The 18,090-nt window shown below is 48.0% G+C and overlaps 1 protein-coding gene across 1 annotated transcript in view; it reads right to left on the bottom strand.

The window, feature by feature from the left end:
• Positions 1-18,090, bottom strand: part of TIM (triosephosphate isomerase) — a 75,881-nt gene that overhangs the window by 19,966 nt on the left and 37,825 nt on the right. The window contains exons 4-9 of the mRNA XM_086814327.1: positions 16,681-16,750; positions 16,337-16,460; positions 16,082-16,166; positions 15,817-15,949; positions 15,509-15,682; positions 15,285-15,367 (exon numbers count right to left, since the gene is read on the bottom strand). Of these exons, the coding sequence (XP_086670453.1) occupies positions 15,285-15,367; positions 15,509-15,682; positions 15,817-15,949; positions 16,082-16,166; positions 16,337-16,460; positions 16,681-16,750 (669 nt within the window). The remainder of the gene's footprint in view (positions 1-15,284; positions 15,368-15,508; positions 15,683-15,816; positions 15,950-16,081; positions 16,167-16,336; positions 16,461-16,680; positions 16,751-18,090) is intronic.

The following is an 18,090-nucleotide window of genomic DNA, read 5'->3' as shown; positions in this document are numbered from 1 at the left end:
CATGAAATACAAAGAACCTCCCAAGGATGGGGTCTACATAGGTCCACACAAGCCAATGTGTACCAACTCCAAGGGTTTCGAAGCCTGCCTGGAAGCTTGCTTCGGAAAAGATTCCCTGTGCTGCTTACCACGAATGCAAGAACTATAGCGTCCCTGCCTACTGCCAACATCTAGCAAGCCAACCACCATCTGGTCCCGGAAAGCCCGCCGCAGCGCATCCACATTCAAGTGGCCAAACCAAAAATGCCACAACTCACCAATTTGAGTGCCTATAAGAGAGGAGAATGCTGAGAGTTTGTAGATACCGTTCTCCACTCCGCCTTCCCATACAATCTGGCCTGTTTCTCTGTCCCGTAGAGCAACAGAATGCTCCTCAAACTCTCCACCCGGAAGCCAGTCTTGCAAACCTCATGCACTGACAATAGATAAAAACCAAGTGCGGGGACGTAAAGAACAAGAGAGGAATGCTTCCCCCCTCTGCCATCGGGAATGATCTCCATCCTACCCTCACTATGAATCGGTATAGTGGAATTGTCGCCAATGAAAATGCGACCTGACTGCCGTTTAAGATCCTGTAAGAACTCACAGGAAGGAGTAATGTGCCTGGAAGCACCACTATCAAGAATCCACTCTCGAGTATCCTTGGCGGTGAAGCCAACTGCCTCCTTGCTCAAAGAAGATGAAGCATCTGTGTCCAGAATCTCCAAGTGCACAAAGACTGAAACCTTAGCAGCTGATGCTAAAGAATCAGCACTCTTTCCGGTATTCCGCTTGGGACACTTCCTCCAATAGTGGCCTTTCTCACCACAATCGTTACAGGTCCGCTCAGCCTTCAGTTTCTCACAATCTAAATCAGGCTTCTTCTCAGAAGACTTCCCTTTGTCTTTATTGTTGTTGTTACGGCCTTTCAACCGCTGGCCAGTCAAGGCCTCAGAACCTACACCCTGTGGAGGGTTCGTAAAACGCTCTTCCTGGTCCAAGACCATTGACACAAGCTCCTCCCAAGTGATGGTGCTGAGCCTGCCCACTGGTGATCAAAGAGGAGTAAAATACTGAGTACTGAGAGGGCAAATGAGACAACAACGTGATGGCCATATCCTCTAAAGATATATCTTTCCATACCTAAAGAACCAGCTTGCAGCTTGTTGATGTGCTCCCACATCGTCGACGACTTTGCAGGATTCATCACCCGCATCTGAATTTCCAAGGAGATACACTTCATGGGTGATACCCTGTTATACACAGAAGCCAAATGCTGCCGAATCCCTCTTGACAGCGTCATATGCTTTATATGGTTGATCACATGTGGTGTGCAATTAAGGAAGATGAAAGAACGCACACGGGCATTGACACGATCCCACAATTGTGCCTGAGCCTCTCGTTCCTTCTGTATAGAGAGTAACTAAAACCGGCCTCTGGTAGAAACCAAAGTGCGGTAGACTAGCAGTCACCCTTCCAATTGTAGTCCAAACAAATAACAAAATAACAGGAGCTAGAATACTCCAGAACTGAAAGGAAATCGACACCTGTTGGCCCCAAAGCTTGGCGCCCCTTTTGGTATTTCTTTATTCAAATTCAATGAAATGTATAACTGAGTACAACAAAGCCAGTCAAAGAAAGTAAACTTGCATGTCCAATCTGGCACCCCTCAAGACCTCTTAGCATAGAGGATTCACATACAAATCTGTGTCCCACAAAAGCAACACACTGTGTTTTCCTCTGATCAACCAAGACAATTCAACAAGGCAGCCTTGAGCATACATCTAGCTGTTCCATGAGCATGGCTTCAAACTCAGCCTAAATACAAATCCACTGTCCAATCTCTATTTCCACCCTTCAAACTGCTATACCCTTCCTCTCACAAAGGGCCAGATGAAACAACTCTGTAGCAGACATAAGCCAGTGGAAAGAAAGATAGACAGATATGTTCAGAGCTTACCAATTTTTATGCACAGTTCTGCACCAGAGGGATTGACCGTACCAGTCTGTACTTGTAGCTGCCTACATCAGCAACTCTGCATCACACGTGTGCACTTGTCTGTACGGATCTGTACTTGCAGCACATGTGTGTACCTGTCTGTACTTTTCTCCCTGCAACCGCCTGAATGATGCACCACTTGAACTGCTCGACTGAACCGGACTATACCCGCATGTACCTATCCGTACAGAACTGTACGTGCAGCCGCCTGCGTCAGAAAATCTGCCGCAACCGTACCAACCTGTACCAGTCTGCGTCAGATGGCCTGCAGCGACTGTATTATTCTGTCCGTACAATACCCGCCTGCTATACCGTACAGGTCTGCACCTGCACAGTAGTCGCCTGAACCTGCAGCCGCCTGTTCCAAATAGTATGCAGCTGCCGCCTGTGCCAGCTGTTGTACAACAGCCGCCGCCTGTACCAACTGCACAGACTGTACTTGTTGTCCGTACCATGGTCGCCAACACCGCCTGTACCAGCCGTCAGTAAACCTTCAGCCACCTGTTCTGTACGGCCTGCAGTTCTGTACGGCTACTCTCCACGCAGCTGTGTTTCCCTTCTCCTCGACGCAGCCATCTTGCACGACTTCTCTCCAAAAGCGAGAGAGAGAGAGAGAGAAGAGAGAGACGTGTACCTCCAAAAGTGGAGTGGCCCCCTTCTAATAATATCCTAGGCCCCTTTTTTAATGTTCATTCAAGTTCCTAAGGGCCACTTATGCCTAGGGACCACCCAAGGTTAAAACATTATAAGTAAAAAATCCCTTGGTCTCCCTTCACACTTAGGGATGTCCACACATATTTCCATTTGTCCGGGCACCCAAATATGAATCATTAAATATTTATCTTGCTCACCAACCACCATGCTGACACTCATGCTGTTCCACTTTCACAGGGTCATAGCATACCCCCCTCTTGAAAAATGGCAAGCGACCTCGATTGCAATCTGGTGATACAGCAAAATATCCAAAGTAAAATGTACAATATGGCAAGATCAGCGTCCCAATCTCTCTAAGCCATGCATATGTAGTAACATTCACTGCCCACAACATCCAATGTGACTAGTACACACATCATAGAAGTCCCATAAACAGATGTACTGTCAACCATCAGTACCTTCGGGTGATACAAAAGCTGCACCAAGCGACCTCTAGATGTCATCTGAGCATGTCTGTATCAAGGGAGTGGAGGTGCTACTTTCCTCTTGAGCATCAGGCAATGCTCCAGACCCATGCTCTGCTGAACCTGAATGAGCCGTAACAAGAGTCAGCTCCAACTCAAAGGCATCGAGATAAAGCTGCAAAACCTGAGGTGAATTTGTTAAGTCACCTTCCTCCATCCACTTCGCATCCATCGGTGAATAGTTCTTGAACTTCACTAGATAGCGACGGGAAACTTTACCTCGTACCTTTCTTTCCTTATGTGCCAGTATCTACTCTGGAATAAGACCTCATCAAGTTCCTCAACTTCCGGCTCAGCCTCATCTGATACATCCTCAGGCACATCCCCATGGAAAGGTCTAAGTAGACTCACATGAAATGCATTGTGAATCCTCCGGTGATCTGAAAGCTTCAAGCGATAGGCCACCTCACCGATCTTTTCCAATACCTGAAAAGGTCCATAATAGCGCATGCTCAACTTAGGGAATAAGCGCTCTTTACCCTTCACTAGCTTTTTCAAATCGCAAAAGAACCCAATCACCCAATGCAAACTCTAATGCACGTATGTGACGATCTGCTGCTTTCTTTTGCTTTTGCTGAGTTTTCTGGAGTGCCAACTTAACTCTTCGATAAGCTTCATCCATGTTCTCCACATACTGGTCAGTCTCAAAGATCTTATCCTTTGTGTGCAAAATAGGTGGTACCTTCTTCCCTCCTTCCACAATCTCAAAAGGCGCCTTGCTCGTCGAGGTATGGACTGTGTTGTTATAAGAAAACTCCACCAAAGGAAGATATGTTTCCCATTGTTGCTTGTGCTCTGACACATAACACTTAAGAAGATCTAACACTGTAGAATTAGCCTCTTCTGATTGACCATCTGTTTGTGGATGAAACGAAGACGAAAACTTGAGAGTTGTACCCATGTTGTCAAACAACCCTCTCCAGAATAAACTCGTCATCCGTGGATCACGGTCACTGATGATAGACGAAGGCAAGCCATGATACTTGAAGATGTTCGCCATGAACAACTTCACCATATGATCAACTTTGATTGTCTTACGCACGAGAATGAAATGAGCCTGCTTACTGAACCTGCATATGATAGTCCAAATGCCATCATTTCCCATTTGTGTCCGTGGAAGATCAAATATAAAATCCATGGCAATGCTCTCCCATGGTCTATCTGGAATAGGTAAAGGCTGAAGTAACCCTCGTGTCTTTTGACGGTCAAACTTCACCTTCTAACATACGATGCATTGCCTAACAAAAGCATCAACATCTCTTCTCAAGGTTGGCCAATAAAAGAAAGTCTCAACTGCTTTTACCGTGGCATCAATACCTCTATGACCCGCATACGGTGGAGCATGACTTTCAATCATAACCTTGAGTTGTAATTGCCTGGTAACACACAGTCTACCATGCATCAACAAAAAACCATCTCTGAGAGTATAATGATCATGCCGCTGACCCTCAGACATCTGATCATACATCCTTCCGAAGTCCTCATCATGGGCATACTGCTCTTTCATCTCATCAAGTTCATGATGATAAGCAAGTGAAACTGTTGAGACCTGTGGCTTGCGTGACAAAGCATCTGCCACAACATTCTTTTTGCCTTCCACATGCACAATCTGAAAGTGGAACAGAGTGGAGGGACCTTCACGTGCTTCTCAGCCATCTCAAGCAAGTCTGCCATCTCAAGGGTTCACAAATTCTTATGAAGGGAGGGTGGGAGGGAAAAAAGAAGAAGAGGCTGCAAATAATATGCAAGGTGGCTATCCAACGGTGATGGCCGCCTTCTACCCAATCTCCAAGTCCCGAACAGCCCAAGCAATCTCCAATCAGTACCTTAAATCAGCAAACCCTCGAGGTCCCACTATCTCAAAGCTTCAAGCCACCTGCAGCTCTAATAACATGTCAAAATACACAGCGGAAATGAAGACAACTGCTGTAGAGAGCAAAACTGTCACCAATTGGCCGAACATTTGGTCCATCTCCAGATTTTGAGTCTCGTTCACTTGAGGCCAGGCCGGTGTCTCATGTGAAGAGGCCAGTATTTTGTTGACATGGATGGGAGCCAGACTGGTGCCACCCGTGTGTTAGCAGGAGGACGGGAGCCAGACTAGTGCCACCCGTGTATGACCTGGACGGTGTTCAACCCATGGGATTGTCACGCCATGGAAGAGCCAGTATTTGTGCCGTGTCTTACCTATGGGACTGTCACTCCATAGGGAGGCTCGTGCCTGGAACTGTGTCTTACCTATGGGACTGTCACTCCATAGGAAGACCAGGTTTTATATTTTACGTCGTGCCATTTTTGTGCCGACAGATATTTTGTACTTGTTCCATGAACGGGAGATATGTCCATGATACTATTTGCACATGCACTCATGTTCTGCATGTTTGAAACTGTTTTCGCATGACTTGTATTTTTGTGTTTGCCTACTTGACGTGTTACTTACTGAGCGGGGACGTCTGCCAGTGAGTCGTGAAGTCTGCTCTTGTCTTCTGACGAGTTTTGGTGCATGTGAACAGGTGGTAAGTATATTGCACATGTTGTTTTAATATTTCATATTTTAACCCTTCATTTTATAAGGTCATTTGTTCACACTCACTTAAAAGTGGGCACCCACTTAGGGGCCAAGGTGGGGAGCCCCACTTAAGTGAGTGTGTGGGGGTGGGTGCATGGTCACCTACCCACACCCCCAAAGAGCTGGCCGCCCACATGCAAGCGTGGGGAACCAGCCAGCATCAATAGTACAACTCCACTTTATTTTTTTATAAAAAAAGAAGCCACGACTTCCATGAAGGACAGACGGGCGATCACCTCCTGGGATTTCTAACGGCGCCAGCTCCACCAGTTCTACAGGCGACTCTACGGGCTCAGGGCTGCTGCGTTGGTTCTCTCAGAGGCGGCTGCTCTCCCTGCGCTACAGGCTGTACAAGCTGCAGCCAGTCTGACGCTTCCTGTCCATAGAGGCTGTGCTGCAGTCGGCTACTTTTCTCTGACCAGCAAGCCACGTTGAATCCCCTGCAGGCTGCGCATGTTCACTCAGGCGGCTGTACATCTACAGGCAGCTGCTGTACCAGTTGCACTTCTGTACTCGCTGCTGGCGGCTGCCCACTATCTACAGGCGGCTGCCCCCACCTGAAGCAGCCAGGCGGTCGCTGCTGTCCATCTCCTGCAGGCGCCAGTGTCTTCTCCATCCTCCTACACGGCCTACCAAACCAGCCGGCTGTGTGTCCAACACCAGCAGGCTGCGTGTACATCACCAACAAGTGGTGCTTTGCATCCAGATCGTTGTCCACCACCAGCGGGTTGTGCTCCAACAGGCAGCTATCCACAAGGTTACATCTCCTTTCCATAGGCGGCGTCTTCCGTCTTCGAGTGTACAACCGGTGTTTCTCTCAAGTAACTGCACACATGGGTATTGGATTTCCTTCTGCCATCCACAAGTAAGTGAATTTTCAGATTTAAATAAAGTACTTTGTGTTAAATCTGATAAGGGATTCATTCCCCACGGTAACACCCGTTCGGTGCCGGGTAGTCCAAGCTCTATTGGAGAACCTCGGTCCAAAGGTGCTGAGATCGGGAGAGCCATGCGTTAGTACGAGAGCGCCTGTTTGTGCGTGATCTCGGAACACCAGTGAGGCGCTCTCCGTGGAGTCCAGTGAAGCACAGGACCGTAGAGATTGGACCATGCTAGTGGTCGTTCTGCTTTGAGCATCTACTTCGATCGTCGACTTCGAACCTATTTGTTTGGTACTGTATTCATATGTACATGGACATCATCTGGTTCTTGGAACCCATGGAGCATTGTATTTGTTAAATACTCCCAATAAATATATCATATATTGAGGAGGGGGTCGGCCCGTTCCGGCCCCAGTGCTGGTGTCCATCTTTCCATTTCATTTCATTTCAATTTCAAGTTGTATTAAGTTGTCCATTTCAAATTGTGGTTTTAAAGTTGTGCTATTACACGTGTGGATGTCCAACGGAGTCTTCCCACTTGACGGGATCGGTTTCAAAAACACAAATGAGAGAGAGAGAGAGAGAGAGAGAGAGAGAGAGAGAGATTTTATTAACGTCTTCAAAAAGACCGAACTCGGCCTATGAGACAAATCGGTGTACCTGTATGGGGTATCCTCTGTCATCCCAACAAAATGAAAAAGTACTGAACTAAAAAGCTGAATCTGGGTGTGCAATAAGTACAATGAGTGGGGGAGGGGATGGAGCTCTACTACTAGGAGAATGCAAAGCTATATGCATGGAGTATACAATCATGATATGCAACCTAGCTAGCTCCATCCTGTACCATACTGGGGATATAAAATGGTATACATCAATGAAGGGGGTGTCCACAACTCCCTGAAGAACATACCTGGGTCTGCTCTAAAGCGAGCCAGTCGCTCCGCACCCTCTCTGTGAATCTGAGCTCTGATCTCTATCATCTCTCTCTCGTATAGGCGTGGTGTCCGAAAGCCAGGTGTCCTCTGTCTCCTGCAGCTCTGAGTGTCTCTGCTCTCTAGAGAGTAATTCCCTGTCGTGTAGGGGCTGGGAGTGGGATGGATCTCTGAAAAAATGTAGTAATCTGTGTCTGTCGTCCACCCTTTGGAGCTGTCTGAGCCTGTAATGATGTCTCTCGGTGACGCTGTATGTCTAGAATGAATCTCCCCAGTATGCGTTTGTCTGCTACCTCAAAGATATGGCATAGGGAATGTGGCTCTCTAAATAAAATGGGATATCTCTCTCTGATGGCTGTATATGCTCTGCATCTGCATACATAATGCTCCTCACTCTCCACGTCCTCTCTGCACAATCTGCATACCCTCTCCTCTCGAGGAATCCGTGCTGCTCTGCCAATCTCGATCTCCAATCGATGTGATGAAACTCTAAGCTGACCAATAGCCACTCGGGAGCCGTGTGGTAAAAAGCCCTCCATGTATCTAGGCCTCTCTATAAATCCATCATCAGTGATACTCATGAAGTGATCTCTGTAGTATAGCATCTTCGGTGGAAGAGGCTGTGTAGGCGATATCCATGTCTCTCGTGTATAGAGCTGCCATAGGTCCTGTCTCAATACTCTGTTCCTCTCACTATGAGAGAGACGGATATGTGGTGCATCCCTGTCATACTGGAATGGTGGTAGATGATCCATGTCTAGGCCATGCTGTGAGAACCAATGTGTGACCTGTGTGTGGCTGCTGCAGAGAAGGTAACCCCTAGGTACACGTATGATGTCACCACATCCACCTGGCGTCCTGTGAGAGTGAATGTCAGCTGTCTCCTGCCCTGTCTCGATGTATGAAAGACCATAACCTTGGTTTTCCCAAGGTTCACAGTAAGACCTCTCTGCGTGCAGAAATCATGGAGTGCATGTAGATGCTGCTGTAGACCTCCTGGAGACTCAAACACTAATACAATATCATCAGCATAAAGCATAATATGTACTGAGGTACCTGCTAAATCAACTCCATCCCTGCCTCCCCGTGTAATGAAGTCAGCCACCTCATCAATGTATAACCCAAATAGCATGGGGGAAAGTGGGCATCCTTGCTTCACACCAATGGTGCTAGCAATAGTCTCGGACATACCCCCTGGACATCTGACTCGCCCAAAAACCTGCTTATATAATGCATAGATGCCCCATGTCATATCTTCTGGTATGCCAAGAGACTGCAGGCGCTGAAAGAGCCTCTCTCGTGGTACATCAAATGCCTTGCGGAAATCTACAAAGCAATAATAGAGCTTTCTCTTCCTCACTTTGGCTTGATCAATCATACGTCTCAAAGTGAATACATGGTCAGTGGTAGAGAAAGCTCTCCTGAAGCCTGCCTGCCCTGATGAGCGTAAACCTACTCGCTCAGCATATAAGCTAGGCTCTTGCTCCAACATTGCACCATAGAGTTTGGCCAACACGTGGCCAACCATTACCGTCCTGTAGTTGCTCGGATCGAGCATATCCCCTCTTTTGTGAATCAGCACAATGGTGTGCATCGTCCACTCCGCAGAGAGAGAGAGAGAGAGAGAGAGAGAGAGAGAGAGAGAGAGAGAAATGAAATGAAATGAAATGTTATATTAACGTCTTCAAAAGGCCATAATGACCTATGAGACCAAAAAGTTACATCATGGTGGATCTGATACAATGTCTGGATAAAAAACCAAAAAATGAAAAATAAAGATGATACTACTGGCACCTAGAAAATGAAACTGGAACTAGAAGGTAAACAGAAACCCTTATACGGTGTGAATATAGTGAGAGGGGGTACGCTATGGAGGTGAGTGGAGTTCAGCGAGGGGATACAATATCATGTGGGACGGGGGGGTACACTATGGAGGTGCCTCCATCTCATAATATGTGCCGCTTCGGACGCTAGCGGATCTCCTCAATATCCTCTGTGGTCAGCACCCTGACTGGGTGCCCCGCATGTCTCGCAAAAATTATCCGAATCCGCCGCTGCAACCTCCGTCTATGCTGGGATGCCCTCCTCCGTAGTCGTGGCCGTCTGGACCGCCCAAGCTCAATCGCACGATCAATCACTGTACCGCTGGTGTGGGCGGTATCCATGTCCTGCTGCTGCTATGGTCCGTCTGGCGTAGTGATGGCTGGACTAAAGAAGTCTGTAATGTGCCTCTGAGTCTGGCTCTCTGTGCGCCTAAGCAGGCTATCTCTATATCTCCGCAGCTCAAGCAAGAACAATCCCAAACACCTCTGGTCCTGGTACCCCATGACTCTGGAAAGTGGTCCAAAACCCTCTCTGAATAAACAGTGGAAACGACCACGTATCTCATAGTATGCAGTACAATGGCATATATAATGCAGCTCTGTCTCTGGCTCCCCATGGCATACTCGGCATATCCTGGCCTCAGCTGGTATACCTCTATATCAGCCAATCTCAATCTCAAGCTGGTATGAGGATGTGCGAATCTCACCAATAGCACATCATACTGCATGAGACAAGTGTACATCCATGTAACTGGGTCTCATCACAAAACCATCTGCTGTGAGCTGAAGAAAATGCTCTCTGTATAGAAAGCCATCTTCGTGCCCAGCTCCTCGGTCGGCTGTATCCATGTCCTCCTAATGTCCAATTGAACTAAATCCTCACGGATGAGTCTGGTAATCTTTGTCCGTGTGAGAGTGAGAGAGGGTGCCTCCAGAGAATATTGGAAGGGAGGCAATCTGTCCATGCTAAAACCATGTGCCTGGAACCAAGATGTCATCTGTCCATACCAACAACCCGTGTCTCCCTGTAAAGCTAACTGTCGGGAGGACTCCAGGGCAAGGCGTGCATATCTGTCTCGGGGGAGATCCCACAAACCATGTATGTAGGAGACTGATCTCGTAAGAGCCTCAATCACCAGAGGGGCAGAGGGGCAGCCGCCAGCTCTGCTCGAATAATCTCATGAGGTACCACGGCCTTGGCTCTAATAATCCTAGCAATCATAGATACCAAAGGCCTCCCCATACCTCTCCACCCACCTGCGCTGTGATGGCCCACTAAAGGTCCCCATATCTGCACTCCATAAAGCATAGCTGATGTCACTAGAGTGTCAAAAAGCCAAAGTTTCGTTCGAGGTTCCTGAAACTGAACCTGCGAACACATCCTCTCCAAACCACCCCGGGCTGCATGTGCTCTAGTCAATCTAGTCTTTGCTGCTCTCCTCATCGAAAACATTGGCCCACTGAATACTACCCCAAGATATGTATATGCATCTGTATACTCCACAATCTCCTGCCCATATGTAAATGTGGGAGCTGATCGCCTAACCCACTGTGGCGTGGTGTTAAACACCATAACCTTGGTTTTGCCAAGGTTGACAGACAATCCACTATCATGTGCAAACTCATGTAAAGCATCCAGATGACGCTGCATACCCTCAGGGGAGTCAGAGATCAACACAATATCATCAGCATATAACAATAGTGGGATCCATGTACCTGCTAGCTGGGCTCCTCTGTCCCCCAATCTCTCAATGTAGTCAGAAGCCTCATCCACATACATACCAAACAATGAAGGAGATAACGGGCAACCTTGCTTCACTCCTATAGTGGAGTGAACCAAAGTAGAGACCCCCTCTGGGGTGCGTACCTGTCCTGCAACTGATCTATATAAAGCCATAATATATGAGCTCTGTGGGTACCCCCATCTCCTGTAATCGCCTCATCAATCTGGCTCTGGGCACTATATCAAATGCTTTGCGGAAGTCCACAAAGCTAAAATAAATATCAATAATGGCCCGCAGAGTCAAGATGTGGTCAAGAGAAGAGAAACCTCTCCTGAACCCTACCTGTCCCTCTGCTCGAATGCCCTCTCTCTCTGCCCATCTACTCAACTGCTGCTCAAGAATGAATGCATACAATCGTGCTAGTGTGTGACCAATCATATTAGTGCGATAATTCCCTGGCTCCATAGGGTCCCCTGACTTGAAGATAGGCACGATGGTGGAGATACTCCAAGTCTCGGGTAAGCCTTCGCACATAGCACGATTGAACATCACTCTTTTCTCTTGCCACCCTAATCTCTGGCATGACTTCCTTCATATGTGCAAGCTATGAAAGAGTAAGATCGTCACCAAGAAAAATGCCTGTATTCTTTAAAGTGGGTCGTCTCTTCAAGAACTCCTTCGCCTCAATAGAGGGGAAGCGAAGTATGAGAGCTCTTTCCTTTGATGTTTCCCCGTTGCCTCCGCTTTTTTTGCCCACCCTCCAGGCTTTTGCGTGTGCCGGACAGTCAATCCCCATCAACACCATAAGCTCTTTCACCTCCTCTTCAACTTTATCCCCGTCTTTAAGGCCGGTAATCCTCACATGCAAAGCACGTGTACGTCTTCGTTGTTCCTCTTCCAAAGTCATGTTAATGATTGTAGGTGTAGGGGTTGTTATCTCCTTACCTTTACCCTTCTTGGCGACCTCTATCCACTTCTCCGCTTCATCCATCTTCTTTTGAGTCTTGGTGATGACTTCCACCCATGAGGAAGTCTTTGCTTCGTGTTGCTTCTCTTCTTCCTTAATTGCCCGTACTTGTTCCTTGATAACCTTGAGCTCTTCTATCATGGATGGCTGAATTTCACCTTCTTCAAGTCCACCATTTGCCTTAGCCTCTGCAAGCTCCCTCTGAAGAGCTGAAATTACGCCTTTGAGCGTGTTGACTTCCCCGTGAAGGTCTTTGACTTCTGCTATGAGGTCCTCCTTCTCCTCTTTCCACCGCTTACCCTCATTGAATACCATTTGGAGAAAGCTGGCTTTCTCCTTCCACCATCCCTCCATCTCCGCCTTCCATTCCTTCATCTCCTTTTCCACATTTGTTATCCTCTTGTTTGTGACCATAAAGGTCACCTTCGTCGGGTTGCGCAAGGGGGAAGCCATGGAAGAAGCGAGAGAGAGAGAGAGAGTTATGTTGCTGCCTTGGGGGCCTGAGCAAGGGTGGGTGGGGAAAGGGGGGCACACACCCTAGCAGGGAGAGAGGCGGGCCAACATATTGCCAGCAGAACAGAGCGGCGAACACAGAGGGCGGCTACGAGAGAGAAAGCGGCGAATAGTGAACAGGGCAGCAGGTTCGAAGAGAGAGAAAGTTGGGAGGGAGGCGACAGGTTCGAAGAGAGAGAGGGAGGCGACAGGTCAGCAGCAGGCGGGAGGGAGGGCGGCGGAAGCGACTGGTCGGCCAGTCCAAAACAAGCCCACAGCAGCACATATGCTCATGACCAGCAATGGTAGCCCACGACCAGCACAAAACAGTAGGCCAAGTATAGATCAATCGGCCAGTGCTGCACAAGACAAGTCGGGTAGCAGACCAGTAGTCGGCCAGCACAAGTAGACAACCGACAACCCTCCCACACCCAAAAAATTGGGAAAAAATACATGAAGAGAGGAAAAATGGAAAAACACCAAAACTGGGCGGGCACACCCACAATAGAGGCCCTGGTGTAATGTACAGAGAGGAGATGACTGCTAACAATACCCACCCACTGCAAGAAGATTTTACCAGGCAAGAGCCAAACTTTTTGGTCCCCCTCACTTTGGCCCTTCGGGGACACAAGGAGGAGTTTATATCTCCCTCTGTCAAGAGCTCTTACCGACAGTGACACGCTCAAGTATCATAGTCTCAAGGCGTGCACAGTGAGTCACCATTGCAATTGGAGAGAATTGTGTGGACTTCCTCAATGTCTATCCTCCGAACGCCGCAGCAGGTAGATCCATATTTTGGAGCACAGTTCGTCAGGCCCTTCCTCAGGCTGCATTGGGAGAGACCTCAACATGATTGAGGCAACAGAGGAATGACTTGGAGGAGGCAAGGCCACACTCTCAGGTGCACAGTACTCTACATGGGAAGAGTTGATACTAGCACTCAAGAGACAGGATCCTTGGCATCTTCCAAAGTTTGGGCGCAACCACGAGAGCATGTGCTTCTCGCAGTCTGATCGGAGGAGCACCGGCCCCAACCTCTGTCGACTTGATAGATTTTGTGGATGAGTGGGCTTGCAGTCGTGGGAGCATGATCAGCATCCTTGTGGGCACTACTTTTTTGGATCACGCTCCGGTTATTCTGACATTAGAGAACATTGATCCAGAACTTCTTATGGGCCAACAATGACGAGAGGCCTGCCAAGGCCAAGGTGGCATGGAGAGTGATCATTTAGCAACGACACGGAGGGGGACTAGGCATCATTGGCCCTACTATTCAGAGCCACGCCCTGTTGGGCAAGCTGATTGTTAGAGGACTCCTCGGTGGTGAGCCTTGGAAGGACTTCCTCTTGGCCTGTATTTCAGCCCGCACCACCCCGAGTCCAGGGGGCCCTTGGCTGCAAAGTACCGGATGGATCTTCACAGAGATGCGGGCCCATGGTTTTAGCATAGCTTTTGAGGACAGATTTGCAGCCAGTTTACTTCGAGCTTGGGATCACCTCAGACCGGCCCTTAGACAGATTGCTCCGATAGCCTCAGAGAAACGGCTTTGACAACCACTCGTCTAGAACCCGTGATCCATTTACCCAGTGGACATGTTGGGGACCCAACCTCATGTATCATGAGGTTTGTTGAGCATAGGATCTCCCTAGTCCCTTGGAGATTGGCTTGCACACAAGTAGTTACCCCTAGAGGTGCAAGAGAGAGGCCTGACAGGGATGCGAGGTAGAGAGAAACTTAGCATCGACATCAACTCTACTATTCCTCAGGATTGGCTAACTCCTATCCCAAACCCGACTCCCCCAATGTGGCAAGGCGTGTTTACCAAGCATGATATCCTTGTGGCAGTCCACAGAGCAGATGAGAACAGTGGTTTGCTCACCTTTTCTATTGGATCCCATGGCAGATTAGAGAGATCCAAGCCCCCCTTGAAGGATTTCAGTGGCTGCACCTTATAGAGGGCAAGGGTGATAGGATTTCACGCACGAGAGTGGCACATAGACCCACCACCCGCCAAGATGGCCAGGGAGAGATTCGAGCGGCTATGGATATGGGAGTGCCGACCTCTCACGAGTCTCCAGTGGGACCCGGGCGAGTGGGCTTGGCATGATCCTACTGATCGGGAGGAGACTCTGGATGCCCCCTTCTTTGCGTGTACAGCGCGGCTTGGCCACAGGATCCAAATGCCAGAGATTGACGGCACCTCGGTAGCAGAACATTGGCAATCACAGGGCCTCTCATAGCGCTTCCTCTCAGATTTCTAGAAGAGGCTCTGGGACAGTTTACGGCCTCGAAAGATCACCCTCTTTCTCTGGCTAATGGCACACAGAAGCTTAGCGGTGGGCACGTGGTTGGCCATTGGAGGTCGACCAGCAGCTTGCACGAGGTGCGGTCACCCTCAAGCGTCTCAGTGACATTGTCTTTGGGATTGCCCAAAGGCTCAGTATATTTGGCAACGGATTCTCCGCATTTTCATGATGGATAGGGCCTTGCCCTAGACTTGGGGCACCGTCGCCTCGCCACCCGTGTGGTTGTTCCCTCCCTCCCCCTATATGAGATAGCTTTCTCCTCATAGAGATCTTTCTCCACCCCTTTTGATTATTTGATCCCCGCCCTTTACATGAAGCAAGGTTATATTTAGCCCTTCGTGGTTGTATTTAGCCCATTGTGGCTTTTTTTCATTAACTAATAGAAGGATCTATTTCTCGAAGAAAAAAAATAACTGGCAGGTTACATGACTAACCTTCAAAGAGGCTCCTCCGACAAGAAACCCATCAATGTCTTCTTGCTTGGCTAGCTCTGCACAGTTAGCCCCATTCACAGAACCTGTAGCAAGGCGAACCCATCATGAGCATGTGTAAGCATTTATAGTGTTATCACCCGTGTGTACGTGCATGCCTAAGTTTAATTAACGAGGAATGAATCTAGAGCCGTTCATGTCATGCAGTAATGCAAAAACCCATTTACCGCCATAGATGATGCGAATCTGTGAAGCAACTTCAGCAGAGACATTTTTACTCATCCAGTCTCGAATGGCTGCGTGCACTTCCTGAGCTTGCTGAGGTGTTGCTACCTTGCCAGTACCAATAGCCCACACAGGCTCATATGCAATCACTATATCTGCCCAACTAGAAACTTCATCTGCAGACAAGCCAAAAGCCAACGTATTGCAAAATGTACACATGCAAAAGCCCCTTAACAACACGTCAACATCGAAAACCTTGGAAAGACCAGGGGTTTCTACAAACATATGGGAAACCGAAGTTCCTTGTCACCTGCAAATGCCTTCAATTGCTTGAAGCACACATCAAAGGTCTTTCCAGCTTCGCGCTCTTCCAGTTTCTCGCCCACACATGCAATGACCTTCACATTCTGCCCCAATGCATATGCAGCCTTCTTACCAGTGAACTGAGGTAATAAATGCACCAGCAATATCAGTATCCCATAGCATACCTCCTAATGTCAAATGAGTTGAAAGCAAAAAGATGCGTGTTTGTTTGTATTTTGCCAAAAATCCTCCTTTTCTGCTCATGCAAATACCTCATTTGTTTCCCCAATGATGTGTCTGCGCTCAGAATGGCCAAGAATTACCCAATCACAGCCAACGTCCTTCAGCTGTTCAACACTGGAAAAGATAGAATGCAAGCTAAGCTTGATAATTTGTGATGTATTTTTCAGATGTGGTAAAAGTAAAACTAAAATGGGCAACATATCAGTTTAAAGAAAATATTTCAGCAAAAGTACGGTGACTTGGGTGCTGATACTATCAAAGTGGCAAGTGAAATAGAAGCCTGCCTGATTTCTCCAGTGAAAGCTCCGCCTTTTCCAACCCATGAGTTTTGTGCAGAAATCTGAATGGGAACAGTGAGGGACTCTTTGACTTGGCTGATGTATACAAACGGTGGGGCCACAATAATCTCTGTTTGGAAAAAATCAAGATGGCTGAGAAACTGAGCAGTGGCAAACTAGGACCAGAACATCATTTATCAATAAAACCCATGAACTAAATCAGCAAACCTATTAGTGAACCTAAGTCGAGCAAAATATTATACGTGCTTGTGTTGTAAGTTCATGCAAGTCCCCAGACGCAAAAAAATCACAGATGTAGACATGTAGCAGGCGAGAGACCCAGTCCTCACCAACTCCATCCTCCAACTTTGCTGCATTCAAATCTCCCACCAGCTTTGCAATGGAATCCTTTGTGCCATTCTGCAAGTTCCAACATGTTACTCCTTTGATCTCTCTATCTCTCTCTCTCTCTCTCTCTCTCTCTCTCTCCGCCTCCCCAAACAATTCAGGTGCAGCGAGCTAGTACACGCCCGAGACCCACTGGTCTAAGGAGATGCTCCACCCAACAGCTTCAGATCCAAGAGATCCTCTAGAGATACAAGAGTGCCCCTCCATAGACAAGGATGTGGAGAGCCTCTATCCAGTCATAGATGTAGATGACCCACTTTGATCTCCTCACATCATATCATTGAAGCATTGTATGAAAGAGTGCACAGAGCGGAAGCAAAGTGGCACTAGAATGTGCTGAACAGAGAGTGCAAGAGAGAGAGAACTATGCTGAATATATTGAAGCAAAACAGTCCCAAGCAAGAGACACAGATAGTCTCATAAGTGAGGGAGCAAAATATGTACAAGACTGAATAGGAAAAGAGAGGCCAGCACCCACTATTTATAGTAAGGGAAGGCGGGCCGACTGGAGCTACTGGACATGGCCGACTGGTAAATGCCAGAAAGGCTGGGAAAAATCGCAGAAAAATAGTAGAAAAAGGGGTGGCCAGCCCACAAGCAAGGGCCATGCAGAAGGGACCAAATGGGCACCATAAAAGAGCAGTATCTGGGGATGAATATGCTAACACCCCCTCTCAGCACCAGATGCTAAACAAACTCCGAGAATCCGAAGATGAGGAGCCAAGGAAGTATGAGAAACCGGCTTGGTGAACAAATCTGCAGCATTCTCCGCAGAAGGACAATACTCCAAACGCAAATCTCCACCAAGAACCTGTTCACGAACATAGTGATAGTGAATCTCAATGTGTTTCGTACGAGCATGAAACACAGGGTTCTTGGCGATGGCGATGCAACTCTAATTGTCACACCAAAGAAGAGTAGATCCGGTAGGAGGACAACCGAGCTCCTCCAATAATCTCCGCAACCATATCCCCTCACATGCAGCATAACAAACTGCACGGTACTCCGCCTCGGTAGAGGAAAGCGCCACAGTAGGCTGCTTTTTACTGCTCCAAGAAATGGCTCCAGACCCAAGTGAAAAAACACAACCCGTGGTTGAACGCCGTGTATCCGGATCTCCATCCCAGTCTGAGTCATCCAACAAGAGTGCGTCCTTGGCCATAAAAGATGCCAAAATCCAGAGTGCCACACAAGTACCGAAGAACTCTGAGAGCACACCGCCAATGCTGCTGACGGGGTTTGGATAAGAAGGAACTCAATAAACTGACTGCGAAGCATATGTCCAATCGAGAGTAGGTCAACCATACCAAACAACCGACAAGAACCCGATACTGTCCAGAACCCGATACTGT

Source organism: Cibotium barometz, chromosome 20 (assembly GCF_041138505.1).
Source record: "Cibotium barometz isolate CiBa-2024 chromosome 20, ASM4113850v1, whole genome shotgun sequence".
NCBI classification, from domain to species: Eukaryota; Viridiplantae; Streptophyta; class Polypodiopsida; order Cyatheales; family Cibotiaceae; genus Cibotium; species Cibotium barometz.
This window is presented reverse-complemented; position numbering and strand designations above follow the sequence as displayed.